Source organism: Hetaerina americana, unplaced genomic scaffold, assembly GCF_022747635.1.
Source record: "Hetaerina americana unplaced genomic scaffold, ioHetAmer1.1.p SCAF_27, whole genome shotgun sequence".
In the NCBI taxonomy this organism is placed as follows: Eukaryota; Metazoa; Arthropoda; class Insecta; order Odonata; family Calopterygidae; genus Hetaerina; species Hetaerina americana.
Genome location: NW_027286841.1, coordinates 3,674,677 through 3,690,302, shown reverse-complemented (window position 1 = coordinate 3,690,302; position 15,626 = coordinate 3,674,677). Strand labels below are relative to the sequence as shown.

Here is a 15,626-nt window from a genome sequence, read left to right as displayed (position 1 = left end):
TCTGTAAACTTAAGTTCAGATATATTTTTTGTGATTTTTTTAGGTCAAAGTTTAGCACAAATTTTAAAAAAATGTCCCTGGAAAAATGCCAAGAAGATAGCCATAAGAGAATCTTGAGTTCACTTCTGCTTCTCAGAAACTGCAATTTATTCATTCTGTTCCTACTTCTCTACCTAACCATATAACTGATATAATCCTGTATCCCCGGACATTTTTCATGTATTGTTTAGACACCTTTTTGGTGTCTAACTCATGGTTTAGACATTTTTTGTGGTATAACCAAGAGTTTATTATGATTAACCAATCTCCTACAGAAATCTATTGCTTTCTCTCCATGGTCATTCCTTCTTCCTAAACTTCAGTTCTCCACCTCACTACTTCCTTTACCCACCATCATGTTCCCATCCCTCATCAAAATCAGATGCTCTCACCAGGAAACCCTGCAAGCTCTGCTTAACTTTTCTCAAACTCAAAAGAGGATAACTCTTAACCTATGTACCCTGTCAACTTCCTCCCTATGATGACACACAGACCTGAACAATTTGCCAAGTTATTTGTGTCAGCTTTTTCTTCAACTAATAATAATTTGTTATTTTTATTTCATAAATTTGTCCTAAGTAGCATTTTTCAATAATGCTTATGCCCATGCCTATATGGTTCTCATGGCAGGAAATATGAATCTCTCCTTGCTTTTTATTTCACTGTATTAGAAACACACAATTTTGAACAAACAGCTAATGCGCACACCTGGATAATTAGGGTTTGCACTTGGAACATATTTCTTATTTATCTGCTGGGGTTATGATTGGGAAGAGGTGTCGCAGTGGAGCTGAAATACAAGTCCGGCATGCAAATGTGGAATAAAAACCTTGAAGTGTCAAAACTTGATGGTTTTTTTTTCTAATTTGAAGTCTACCTCTATCCTGTAGCCATATGTAAAGTGGAGTGGCACAATTCCACAATATTTGTTTTCTCCCTAATTTTTACAGCAATACACATTTTTCTTCGAAAAGAGATTCTCATTTCAATATTAAAATTTATGATTACAAAAGTATCCAAGTGTAAACAATAGGTACCAAGGTGATAGGAGCAAAATTTTCATTTTATATCAACATTATGATTTGTTTGAATGGTGATTTACTGGCATCACATTCCTCACCGATGAAGGCTTGAATATAGTATACTAAGCTTGATTACACATTCCAATAGATTTTTTATATGCTTGATGTATAGCAATGCTCAATATACTATTATGAATCTTCTCCAGATAAAGTACCAGATCTACAAGGTTTGTAGAAATAGTATTGGTAACAATTGTTTCCTGACATGTCCATGAATTTCTGAATTCAGACCATTGGTTAAGTGTGTGCATGATCTCAGATCGCATTGATAGCATTGCAGTGCACACCATCATCACTGAATATTTGGCAATGCAACAGATCTGCACTAAACTCGTCCTCCCAAAGATCTTTGGGTGGACGACCAAGAGCAGAGTCGCGTGTCTCCTTGAGAAGACCTTCTGCGATGGCATCGTGACAATTCCCTTTATAGTCCGGCATTGGTATCAGCACACTGTTCCCCATTCCCAAAAGTAAAATTCATCATCCATCAAAGACACCACCACCATGGGACCCTAAATGCCCTCAAAGAAGCCTGCCCTTAATGACCTTCCAGAATCCACCTACCAGGGAGCCTTTGAGTCTTGGTTAAACCACTGGCAAAAGAGTGTTGATGCTTTGAAGAATTTTGAGGCATTGATGCATCATCCGAGAAAAATCTTTCCCAATACTTTTTATACCATGTACTTTCCCAGAATTGAATATTCTTCGTAATTCTCTCAATTTGTTCTTGCTTGTTCTACAAGCCCTGACTGATTTTGCAAACACTTGGTCATAACCATTTTGTTTTCTCTCTTCATTTTACTACACTTAGGTAACTTACATTAATCGAAAAATCATTGTCAATGTTAAAGCTTATTTCATCTTCATTCGACCATCAAACTGATAACCTCAAGACATTGTGATATTTAAAATTTCATAAATTCATTTTCTCAACAATATAATTTAAAACATAAATAAAGATAATCAATCAATAATATCTGTTGGTGGGGGTTTATATCACAGGAATGATGATGAACTTCATCCATTCTTTTTTAAAATTATGGTCTAAGTGAAGGATCTTTTCTTAGGTAATCTCCCAGTTAAGGTTGGTCTTGGATGGACACAACTACCAAATAAATAAATATTTTGTTTCTTCTAAACAACAGAACCCAACTTCCTACTCTCAAACAAGATCTTCCTCATCTCTGTGTACTTTCCTCCTCCCTTCATTCCGTCCAACACCCCTCTCCTATTCTTGCCCTTTCCTCGTTTGCCAACATTCTACCCTCTTTTACAGTCTTCAACATCCCACTGCCGATCAATATACTCTCAAGGATCTATTGTTGAAAAATTCATAGCTATTAAAATTCTAAAATGTCAATGTCGACGCCATTGAATGTCGATAGATGTAGACTGTAGACTGAATAGATACAGAACAATAGCTACGAGACAAACTGCTAGGAGACTGAACAGAAAAATGCTTTTCCAAAAGAATCAACTTCATAAAAGCTAAAATTTTCCAACCATTAAAACTATATTTTGTGGAGTTTGGATGTTTCAATCAGACCTCTTCCATTATCTTTTGATCTACTATGTCATATAGCAGAGGAGGAAGGGTTGAAGGCCAATGGAAAGAATGTGCAACCAAAGAATGATAAAAGTAAAATGGATAAATTGAGTAACAAAGTGAGAAGTACATCAAGGAGAGTGGGTGAGAGAGAAGTTTATGGAGTACACTTGCAAGAAAAGTATTAGAGGACAAGGATGCATAAACTACAAGAAGCTAATAATGGAAAATGTTAGCACAGGTACCAATGAGGGAATGAAGGAACCTATTAGGGGTAGGAGGGAAAGGCACTGAAGAACAACGTGATATATTAAAAGGCTGCCATAAATCAATCATCAATCTGCCTGTGTCCATGAAATAGCATCCCATATTAACAAAACAAAGTCTCATTACTAAGTTATGAGAGACCCACACAATTCACACCCCTTTACCTGGTAGACCCTGTCATCAGTGCCTTTGAAGACGTCCCTCTCCATCTTAAGATCTTCCTCTGTAAGCTGATCCAGGTCAGGGGCATCCTCGACCTCAAGGACCACAGCACGCAGCACAGTCATTGCATTGAGCAGCACCCATGGGGCGAGCCTTTTCATCTCACTACGGATCCAGTCCATGGAGTATATGTTGCTCCTGAATCCATGCCATGGAGATCACGTGCGTCATTAATGTCATATTATAATGTACATCACTTAGTTAATCTGAGGGCCATCATGCGGTGGGAAGCAGGCCACTGTTCATTAGGTGTGACCTTGTCAGAAGACACAGATGGAGAGGTTCACGAGAAAGGACCACTTAGTTACAAGTAATAATACAATCTGAACGAGATATGGCCTTGGAAAATTGACACATACCAAATATTTGAATTTATTTCATAACAATCATCTGTGAGCCATTTTTTAATTTTAAATTCTTCCAAAATGCTCCATTTAATTGTCCACAAAGTTCTTTCATTGCTATTGCTGTTCACCGTCAAGAGGTTTCAGCACAGAAGCCAGCCTGTAAAACACTTTTTTTTCATTTTTGGGCTAAAAAGGAGACATGATCATTTTTTATAACAAATCAGGGACACTCAAGAGAAAAAGGTTGCATTCTCTCTCAGATTTCCATGAAGGGCTAAAATTTTCTGAATATTTTCGCAAATTACCAGTGTATCCACTTTAATGTTTACAAGGTTAGTCCAAGAACCACGATCCTAACTGATCTGTAGATTTTCTGCAACATCGGTCTTATTAACCATTATGATCATTCATTCTTACAAGTGCTCACGAGTCACTCATTATCCCAGACTGTCTCAAGAAGTAGCAAATGTACATATGTGGGGGCAAAGGATATGCAATATCTAGATGGAATCAAGTTGATTTATAGCCACTTGATGACCTAGACCACCATTTGTGGTATAGAATCACAACTTCCTTGAGATGACCCTGGTTCCTCAAAACATACAGAATTTAGCAGTCAAACCTGGAAACTGAAAAAATACTCCCATAACCAGTATTCAGTGTTGATGGAAACAACATCATATTTTTTCTAGTTAGCCTCCTGAGAATATTGCAGAACCTTCAAATGGGGAACTAATGGGAGGGCCCTGAAAAGGAACTTCAAAATTATATGACTCTTTGAGTGAAAATTCCTCTCAGGAGGATACAGTCTTGCTGGAACCATTCTCGGAGGTCCCTGATAATACCTATGCCCTGGATGAACCTCTGCCCTGCAGATCTCTCTTCAAATGACGTGACCCTGACAAATGTGAGAGCAAATGGAAGAGGCAGAGGACACTGAACCTCTAGGGTCAGGAGCTCTATCCTAGAGGCTATCTGGAGACTGAAAGTGGCCAGAGCTCCCCAAGTAGACCAGCCAAGAGAGCAATTAAGGACCTTTGTGGGGAATCTGGCGATCTATGTAAAGATCAGTGAAGCACGTTACCCACCTTCAATCAGATATTTCAAAACCTAAATCCTTCTGACCAGGTAGTGACATCAATATATTTTGCCACAATATGAGATGTCTACGAAATAAGTAATCTGAGACAGAATTAGTTGATAAACATGGAGGCTACAATATTCTAGGTCTCAATGAACATTGGCTTCAAAAAATGAAGTAGCACCGTATAACATTAGCAATTTCAGTTTGGTATCATTCTACTGCTAGTTTGTATCCAAAAATGGTGGTAGTTGCATTTATGTCTTGAAAGATATATCTTTTAAAGTACTTGATTTGGACAAATTCTGTGAGGAATTGCACTTTAAAATGTCTGCAATCATGTTCAAAGACCTGAACATGATCATAGCCTCTCTTTTATCACTCCCCTAATGATGTATTTGAACATTTCTGTACTCAATTGGAACAAATACTATCCTATTTCTTGACTCTGAAAGCCAATATTTGAGGGGATTACAACATTGATGTAACTTTATTCAGTTTATTTATCTTTAAGACTCTGATTCATGTGAAAGTTACCAAAGAATCTTACCAATTAAGATCTCACATCCATAACTAGGCCATTAGGAGTAAAGTGAATTTGGATACTACTTACTACTGAATACTGCCAATTTTAGTGCTACTGTACTCAACTTACAGCTCATTTCATAATGTGAAACTGTGCGGGCCATATAGAGCTTTGCTCCATACAAATATACAAGAGAAGTTTGGATGCTCCCAGCCATATTGCCAGGAGGAAAGGAGGGAAACCACTACTCCTACAGATCCATATTCCCCTTCTCTTCAAGTTACGATTGCTGGGATAGCATAGGTAGGAAGCTGAAACCATCCATCAGGTATCTGGGATTAACCTGAATGGTATGAAAAATACCACAAAAACATATTGTCTATTTCTATACAAATACCCTGCCATCTCAAGGACTTAAAATGTTTTTCTAGAAGCACAATATACTACACATTAAACAAAGAAATGAGAGTTTCTCACCTCTGGTTTTGCCATGTTAGGTATATGTGGATAGCATGAAAGACCAAATGATTTGTGCCCAAGGCATCCTTCCTCTGTACAGTACTCAAGCTGCATTGCTTTCCAAATTTGATCGCAAATTATTTTTCATTATTCTCAAAGCCAAAATCTATGCCTGAAATATTACCTATATCTGATGATTAAGGAGACATGAGAAAAATTAAGACAAGCTATTTTCTTGCTATCTAGCAAAATACTTCGTAAGAAGCATTCACCAAAAGGAGAAGGAGACAAATCTACAAAATAAATTCTCGATTCATCTTTAGAGAGCACCTGTTTGTTACAAATAATTGCAAAATTGGATCAACTGACACAAATAATAAAGCAGCTAACGATTAAAAGAAAGATGGCAATTTCAGAGTGTTAATGCTTATTTTAATGGGATGCTGAAAAATCCCATGAAATCCAACAAGCTTCAAATCGTTTGAAGACACTTGTAAATCCACTAACAGTTGTACATACCAAGTACCCTCCATGCTTCAAAATATCAAAGAAATTGTAATGGGGAAGTTGAAACTCGACCACACCAAAATGAGGATACATGTACCTTACACCATTTGATATATCAAACATGTTCATAAATATGTTTACATTTAATACATATTCATAAATCGTTTATTCACAAAAACTTCTATATCATAGCGGTTCAAATTCTCACCCAAAGCTCTCCTTGACCCCCAATAACTCCAGTGTCCTCCAGAAACTTCCCAGGTATTCACGTTCCAGGAGTCTGTCCCAATGCTGCTTCCGGATGGCAGACGTGGTGCTAGTCACCATCAGGTAAAGAAGGTCTGTGACTGGTGATGAGTATCTGCCCATTGACAATAAAGAGGATTGAGAGATGGCTGTTAGCGTTCATCTTACACAAAGGGTGCCAAACAGTGAGCTCCAGGTCACTGTTACATTCAAACTGATGACATGGGACATGATCTAATCAGAACAGAAATCTCATAGCTCCAATTCTTCCTTGGTTTTGATTGGGTCCATAGTAACAGCTACCACAAGTGCTGCAGAAGATTTAAGTTTATTAACAATATTAAGTAAACCCTGGGAAACTATGAAAAGCCCAGCGGTACTGGAAACAGCTTGAAATACCTCCATCTAGTTCCTTGGGAACAAGATGGAGGTATTTTCATGAACCAATATGATACATCTTCATCAGATGCATATCTGTTGACAGACACAATTAATATACAAAATAATGAATTTTCGCTGAAATCCTAATGGATAACTAGAAGGGTAATAATTTGACAAATGCAAATAATGCTCACGTAATTCCTCTGACATGAAGCTCATGACTATTTCAGGGTTACTATGGTCTTTGCTCAGGTAACTTGAACCAAGAAACACAAGATTTTTCATCTCCCAACCCCCCCAAACGCCTTTCCCCTCCGGTTTCCTCTGCTTCCTCATGTAGTTGTCACCCCTCACTTTTTCTGCCAAATCCACCACCAATTGCTCCAGCTATAGATGCTCAATTGATGACCATGAGGCCATCAACTGGGTGATGCCTAAAGTGCAGCTTAAAGCAAGCAACATGGACATGGAACCAGTCTCACGCTGGTGGAATCTGTTCAGTAAAAATGTTACCCAGAAATGCAATTACTGGGATATCTCAAGTTCCATGTCATTCCTTCCAAAGACACCCAAAGATAAAACTTGTAAATATCAGCTGGCATGACAGGCATATGATAATAATAATAATTATTGGTAATCCACCAGCTAAGGTAGATTTTGGAAATACACAGACTGCACAACATTAGAAGAGTAATACCCATCCTTCTCCCAACAAAACACAATCCATCATTCTACTCTGTAACAGGTCCCTCTTCATTTCTGTGTATTTCCTTCCTCCCTTCATCCCGTCCAACATCCCTATCCCATTCCTGCCCCTTCCTCGTTTGCCCAACATTCTCCCCTCTACCTCGTCCAGCCCATTTTCAACAATCCATTGTCGATCAATAAACTTTGCATTCATTTTTCCTGCCTCCTCATGACTTCTCCCAACAATCCCTTCTTCCCCGTCAGCATTCCTAATACTTCCTCGTTTGTTTTCCTTTCGGTCCATTTCACCTTTCATTTCAATACTACTCAGACAATGTCAAAATTGCGTTTTGGCGGCGTCTGGTAGACCTCCCAAGACATTGGTGAGGAGAATCGTTTCGCGGGGGGTTTCGGGAGGAACCCAGGTCGCTAGTGCTCGAGAGGTCAGCTCTCGTGTTTCTCCCGTGGGGCCAGCGCGTTCGCAGGCCCCAGACTTCGGAGGAACCGAGCTGGGATGGGGTGTGGAGGGGGACCGACCTGGCGATCTGGAAGTCGAGCAGCTTCACCTCCGCGGGCTTCGCCTCTTGTCCCTCGGACGAGCGGTGGTGTCGGAAGAGCATGTTGTTGATCCATGCGTCTCCGTGGCAGAGTAGGGTTCCCGGTCGCTCTACCGTTAGGAGGTCCCTCATTTGGGCGTGCGCGCCCCGGGCCCACCGGGCGATCCAGCGGCCCACGGCCTCGTAGGAACCGCCCCACGCCTCCACGATGCCGGCTGTCATCTCGACGCTCTTCTCTACCCAAGTGGCCATGTCCTGGACATCCTCACTGTACATGAACTCCTGGAAGGGCACCACCACCTCCGCCTGGAACGCCTCGGTTGGGGTCAACACCCTATGGGCCGCGGAGCACGCATGGAACTCGCCGAAGGCCGAGAGCACGAGGGAGAGGTGGTCCTCGTCTAAGCCCGTCATCCTCTGCGCCATCGAGAACCCCTGTTGGCCACGCGACCAATGAGTGAGCGCCAATGCATTAAGGGCACGTCGCATCTCTATTTAGCAATGATGCAGAGTGATCAGCTATTGGCCGGAGAGTTTATTCATGAAAGAATTCAAGAGCTAATATTCGGGATACTCCAAGGATTTTGGGAGATTTCCAAGACGATGACCATCAACAGGGAGGACGGAGGTTAGAAGAGCCCAAATGAGTCAACAACACAATAATCCGAAAAGAGACGAGTGTCGCGGCCGGGACCATGGCCTGTTAAAGGCGAGTTGGCCCCTTCAAGGCTCTTTCAATACACGACCTACAAGGTTTGTGTAAAAAGTATCGGTAACTTTTTCCCTGATGTGTGTGTGAAGTACTGAATTCAGACCGTGTCGGTTAAGTGTGGTCGCATGATCGCAGATCGTATATTGGCATTTATAAGACAGTGAAAGTGCACACACCATTATAACTGAAAGTTCGGCGATGCGAAAGATCTACACCTCTAAACTCGTTGTCCCGAAGATTTTGACGTATGACCAAGAGCACAGTCGAGTGTCTCTGCTTGTGAAGACCTTCTGCGACGGCACCGCGACGAGTCCCCAACCCCTTTACAGTCTCCACTTGGAAAACAGCAGACTATTTACTGTTCCCAATAAAATTCCTCCTTTAATAGACACCACCACCATAGGACCCTAAGTACCGTCAAAGAACCTTGTACGAGTGTACCCTTAAGGGCCATCCGCCTACCAGGGAGCTTTCGAGTCGTTTGAAATAGCCGCTGGTGAAAGTGTGTCGACGCTCGAAGGGATGTACTTGGAGCGATTTTGAGGCATTGTAGCAATATTCGAAATAAATCCATTTTTTCTTAAACTTTTCCCATACTTTGTACACAAACCACGAGCATGAGAAACAAATGCATTCTTATTGTATTATGTGTTCCTCTCTCGTAGTGACCTCATTTCTGCCATGGCATCACGCCAACCTCTTCCCTTCCTGAACTCAAATCGGTCATTCCCCAGGTAATTATTTTCCATCCTCTTCATTCTTTACTCAGTAGTACCTAATACACAGACGAAATTAAACAAATTGTTACATAGTCCTCACACACGGCTGCTTTCCCCTTTTCAGAATTGCAACTAAAATTATTGATTAGACGTAATTCACCGGCCAAATTACTCCATGTAAAAGACTGCTAATTAGCTCATAAAAACGCTTCCTTTCACATTTCCCGGTGTAAACAGAAATTAATAAATATTTTCATTTAAGATGATCTATGCATGAAAGTGTGCTTAAACGCAACCTGTTAAATCTATTTCAATGGTCAACAATCATTATTAGTCTTAGGAAGATGACTTGAAAACCTAAATTTAATATAGAAATGAACTTGCGATACATCTCTTGGAGTGAGTTTGCATTTTGTATTCCACGTAGGTGTAATAAATACCTAATAAGCTGGATATTAGAGCCTGCCAACGGAATGCAGAATTCAAGAAAACCGAAAGACCCCTCGGAAAACAACTCTTATAAATTCAAAACTTGTTGAACACAATTTTTTTAGGTCCATATCAAAACATTCCATTAAGTAAACCTTTGATATGCCACAAGGGAAATTACGTATTTCCCAGGAGCAATAGGAAATGCTACACCATTTCCAAGATGACTTGGAAATGGCGTAGCATTCAAAAGACTTCCAAGCCTCAAATTCCTGGAAAAGGGCATTTAAAAATTGAAAGGTGTTCAAAGAAACCGTTTGGTCCAAAGGTTTCTGCAGTAGAATTTGCAAGTTTGATCAGTGAAACATGGCATCTACTCCTCATTGGCGCCAAATACGCTTCATGGGCGTAATAAACATTGTGAAAGACCAGCTTCACTCGGGATTCAATAGTTATATATATATACCTGCGGTCCCAGGTCCTTGAGAGCGACGAAGTCCTGCTTGCCGTCCACCTCGGAAGCGTAGTGCTCGGGCCACGGGAAGCTTGTCCTCCCTGGCTGCACCGCGGACAGCATCGACTCGTACCTGCGGAGAACGAGTGGGAGGGGGCGGCGGCGGGGGGAAGGGGGGAATGAGGGAAAGGAACGCCGGCTGTGAAGGCGCCATTCTCAGCCAGCGTGGAGCGCAGCCAGCGCAGCGCAGACTGTGGTTGTTTTACTTTGCTCACATTGCGAACTTCTAAAATGTACGCTGCCATAGAAAATCTCTTCTAGTTGTGAAGTGCAACCTGGGATTAGATTTTTACTGGCAAACAACTAACACAAGGCAATTGAAATTTGTTGGCAACTCCATGAAGTCTATGGAGATGGAGTAATGAGTGAAGGCGGAGTGAGGCAGTGGTGCATTCTCAGTTTAAAAATGGCCTCAGCACCAATGCTCACGACGAGGACACCGCAGCGGTCGGCTTAGCCTATTGGCAGATAAGAACTGACGGATGACCAGTTATTGGACATCATGGACACTTGTACGTCCACTCTAAAACTAACAACACTACTGACGAACAACACTGTCACTCACCACTTAATCGGTGCGCATCACGAATATCCCGACGGGTTCGTATCCCGGCGGCCGCAGATGTAATCCAATATTATTCAACAGTAGATGACATCTTAAATGGGAGACGGACGGGGGGGGGGAGAATTATCCCTTATAGGTTCCTCCTCCTTTGCTATGCTCTTGCCCTGATTTTTAATTTTCCCAGAAATACTACATCTGCTGCCTGTGTTTACAACCTGGAACCGTTGAGCATTAAAATCTCTGCAAATGTACACAAGGAATTACCAGGAAGTCATAAGAGAAAATCCGTAAAAAACAGAGATAAGTCTAGAAAATCATTAACTAAAAAAAGGGAAGATTCAAGAGAGAAAGAGGGAATTTATAGAAGAACTATATGGTAATGACTCTTGGTCAGGAAGCTTAGACGATGAAAGATAACGTGACATAGATGAGGATACATTACGTCCAGGCATATTTTCGAGTGCATTGGGTAGAATAAATGAATGAGTAGCATGGAATAGGAGTAGAATGGAGGGACAGGAGAATAATCCACCACTGATACAAGTCGGAGACTGCGCAGGAGCGAGTGGCGGATGGAGAGTCGGGGTGGGCAGAGTAAGGGTCCAGTATCACCTGTGCTCTTGTTACCTTGAAAGAAATGATTATAGATGCATGGGAAGAACAGGACGTGGGATTGAAAGTTGATGGAATATTTCAAAAATCAGTTAGTTTTTAGGATAGTCAAGCTTTAGTTTGCCGTTCAGCCGAGGGGCTACAAGAAATTATGAGTACATTGGAAAGTCATTCCGATAGGTAAAAAAATAAAAACATTTGCTCACGTATTTCTGAAGTGTTTCTGGCCAAAATGGTCAGAGTAGTAAGGACCCAAGGAGAAGCATTGCGTTAGGCAAAGAAGCTTTCACAAGGAGTATCGCAAATTGCTTATCGGAACGTTGAGTCAGAATATTGAGAAAAAGCTCGTTAAAACTTATATGATATGTACATAATATGTGTTAATGATACACTTTCAGCAACACTGCTAAATGGAGGTCCTTCCAAATAATGCCAGAGCTTCAATCTGTAATTTAACCTTCGCTCCGCGGGCGATTCCCAGCCTAGCTGCTCTTATATTTTGGATACGCTAATAAGTTTCTCGTTACAACGTTTTATAAATCCAGCTCCTCCACGCTGCACGCGATCCAATCCACGCGGCCGCGGTTCTTGGCTCATGCTGGCGTCAACGATGCCGGCGACCGTGGATCTGAAGAGATTCTAAATTCCTTCGGGGAGTTCAACTCGGAAGTGAAGCGGGTGGGTGGTGTGGAGGGGGTTTGATGTGACGCTCTCGATCTGCAGCCTCGTCCCGAGTATCGACCGTGGATCTCTGGTTTGGAGCCGAGTGGAAGGCATCAATCAGAGGTTGCGTGCTTTCTCCGGGGTTATCGGGGCGCCCTTCGTCGACCTTCAGCCGGCGATCCAATCGTGCAGGAACCACCTTAACTGTTCTGGTGCTCACTACACGTCTGAGGGCGACAGGTGCGTAGCGGGTAGGATATTAGAGCACTGCAGGGATTTTTTAGGTTAATGCGCAGGTCAACGTGTAGGCCAATTAGTGCGTATTTTAAGGCCTCTTGGTCAAATAATTTAACTTTGAGTGAAGTGAGAGACTGTGCTAGAGATGTATTTTATAATTCACTTAACACGAATCAGATAGAATCGGACGGGAAATATTATAGGGGATTCAATATTAATTAGAAAACTATCCCCGTTAATTATTCAAGCAACTGATTTGTCAAGGAAACATCACCCGTGTTAGTAGTAAATTGCAGTTAAAAAAATAAAGAGTCGCTGAATACCATCTCCTCATTGAATGCACAGGCGCAGATATACATAATTATTAGGACAGAAAGTTGATCCACTGATATCGCCGACGGTGAAATTATCTCGAAATAATTTTCCATTTGCACGAATGACCGAGTAAACAGCACTGAGAGGTGTGAGGTAATTACAGATTAAGGTTTGTAAAGCTTTCGGTGCTCAATTAAAAGTTCTGAATTAGAATAATCGATTTTTGCGCCAATTGGAGACCGCCGGACGACAAAGATAATTCAACACTAGAACTAGATGAGTAAATCAAAGGTTTCTCATCTCAAAACAGCGATCGCTATGTTATAATCGGTGGATATTACATTGTCCCATCTATTGATTGATTGGAGCACATATAGTTTTAAAACGAAGGATAAAGACAAGGATACCTACAAGTCGCTATTATATTCTTTTAAATTGGACTCCATTTGAACTTATCACTTCACCAACTAGAAGCGATAATATTCCTGATTTGTTCGCAACGGACATTCCCGGCCCCACGCCCTAGCGGTGACGTTCAGGGTACCATGTAGGTGCAAATATATACGTAGGTGATCGTAGATACGTAATGCATGTAGGTGTGTATGTGGTATTTGGCTGTCGGGACCTTAAAGCAAAGATTTGTTATCACTGGCGGGAGCATCGTCAAAACATCTCGTAATTATTATGTTAGTTTCTGTTGTCATTGTTTATAGTGTTTGTCGAAAATGGAAATTGACGAAATAACTGAGCAACGAATCAACATCGAGTTTTTTGGTGAAGTGCTGAATAAAGGTTATCAAGAACTTACTGAAATGTTGACAGCTTTTTACGGTGATAATGCTCTGAAGAAAACATCCGTTGTCAAGTGGATTAAGCGATTTAAAGATGGCCGACAAGACGCCACGGATGATGCAAGGCCGGGACGACCTTCGACCACCTGTGCTGACGACAACATTTATCGTGTGCGGTCCCTTAATTTTGTAAAATAAAGTTTTTTTTGTCCTCAGTTCGCGTATTTATTGGACAGATCTCGTAAACCAAGGTCATAAAACAAATTAATCGAATATTGGGGAGATATATCGATTAGAAACCCAGATAAAACACCAAAAAACCATTACTAAAAAAGAAAGAAAGACTCGTACTTTTCCACAGATTTTATTATACGGTACAACGCGTTTCACCGACTTGCGGCATCTTCAGGTACAAATTTAAAATCTGTGGAAAAGTACGAGTCTTTCTTTCTTTTTTAGTAATGGATATTAAATACTTCCACGAAGTGAAGCCTGAAACAATAGAATATACCAAAAAACCACTTCATCCCAGCGGCAATTGACCTCAACGACTCGTAATTATGGAGAATAAAGAAGTGATAAATTGGGAAGTGTGTTGGGAAGCCTGGAGATGGATGCTATGAGAATAAGTAGCAGAGTTTTGATGCCATAGCTCAAAATAAAATCACGAGAAATTTCGGCGTTAGATGATGTGCTAGTTAGGATAGGAGGGAGAAGATTGACTTGCTAGGGACGCCTGCGAAGAATGGAACATCTTTTTTTTATGTTGGAAATAACGATTAATTTGCCATGCTACTTACTAAATGAACTCCAATTCATGTACTCTGAGGTACTTGGTGACAATATCGAAAATACAGCAGTTCCATCAAAACATCGAACATTCCCAGCCTATACAATACTCTTACTTTAAAAACGAAAGATGCTACACGAAGGAAGATTTCAAACTTGCCTTTATATTTTCTGGGACGCTACCTGAACGTTGCCAATCGATTTATCGGTGAGAAGATGAGATTAGATTAGTCTCAGAATGCCCAGAAGGAATTCGGAACATTTTTTCGTCGATATTTCTCTGATTACATGTACATGGACCGACCCATGGAGTGCTAAGTAGAAATTATTTTCCTGCCGAAGGACCGAGCGTTCAATTTATGCTCTCTGAAAAGAAAGCTAACAAAAAATTAGTATTTATTAGAAAAGCAATGTGTAAATGTGACGAATAGTTTATAGAGAAAAGATATCTGTCCCTGGTTAGGAATCATTTAGAATATGCTGCTGGAGTAAATCACGAAGTTGGATTGATTGCCGAAATGAGTTGCGTGCCGCGTACAGGAGCTAGGCTTGTAAAACGTTCTCATGAAAAAATTAGCAGCATATCAAAGTTATTAGAGGAGCTAGATTGGAATCACTAACGGAGAGAAGGTTAAATTACAGATTAAATCTCTTGAATTATTGGAAGGATGTCTCTTTAGCAGTGATGTTGAAGATGTATTATTACCTCCATCGCACTGAGGCATGAGAGTTCATGTCAATAAAATTCAAGAGCTTAAATGTAGAACGGAAAGATAAAAGCTGTCATTTTTCCCACGAACGATAAGGGATGAGATTAATGTTGTTCCAGTACGCTAGGGGGGATTACGAGGGCAACGCAGAAGTGACCATCCTTGTTTTTAATCGCATCTATGCTTTATATTTCGGTGTTCCAGATGCAGTAGGTTTCCGGGAGAAAACTACTCCTATTCCAAAAACTTATCATAACGTAATTTGTTCAGTTAAATTCTAATTGCCAACAGTCGCATTAGTGTTGTATGGCATTAAGGCCATCTGATAACGCCGCTGTGTCATCAGGATTAAGGATATCTCTATAATCCATTGCATCGTCGGCAAATAAACGGATCTTATTAGTGACTACAGAGACAATGTCGTTAACGTAAAGTAAGAATAAAAGAGGTCCGATAACATATCTCTGGGTGAAGTGACTTCAACTGCATTAAAGATAACATCATCTATTACTAGCCTTTGTACTCCACCATTCCAAAAGTCTTCAATCCAGTCCAGGATATTTATATGTATACCATATGGCTTTTAGCTTTGTGAATAGTTTACCATTAGGCACTTGGTCAAA

The 15,626-nt window shown here is 40.8% G+C and overlaps 1 protein-coding gene across 2 annotated transcripts in view; it reads right to left on the bottom strand.

Annotated features, from left to right (window-relative positions):
* The window catches only part of LOC139689658 (uncharacterized), a 32,576-nt gene that overhangs the window by 6,157 nt on the left and 10,793 nt on the right, over nucleotides 1-15,626 (bottom strand). The window contains exons 2-5 of one of the 2 annotated variants that reach the window (XM_071586847.1): nucleotides 10,274-10,394; nucleotides 7,928-8,382; nucleotides 6,285-6,437; nucleotides 3,099-3,294 (exon numbers count right to left, since the gene is read on the bottom strand). In XM_071586847.1, the coding sequence (XP_071442948.1) occupies nucleotides 3,099-3,294; nucleotides 6,285-6,437; nucleotides 7,928-8,382; nucleotides 10,274-10,394 (925 nt within the window). Of the gene's footprint in view, nucleotides 1-3,098; nucleotides 3,295-5,391; nucleotides 5,454-6,284; nucleotides 6,438-7,927; nucleotides 8,383-10,273; nucleotides 10,395-15,626 lie in introns of those variants that run through there. The other variant, XM_071586848.1, reaches the window with a different exon arrangement.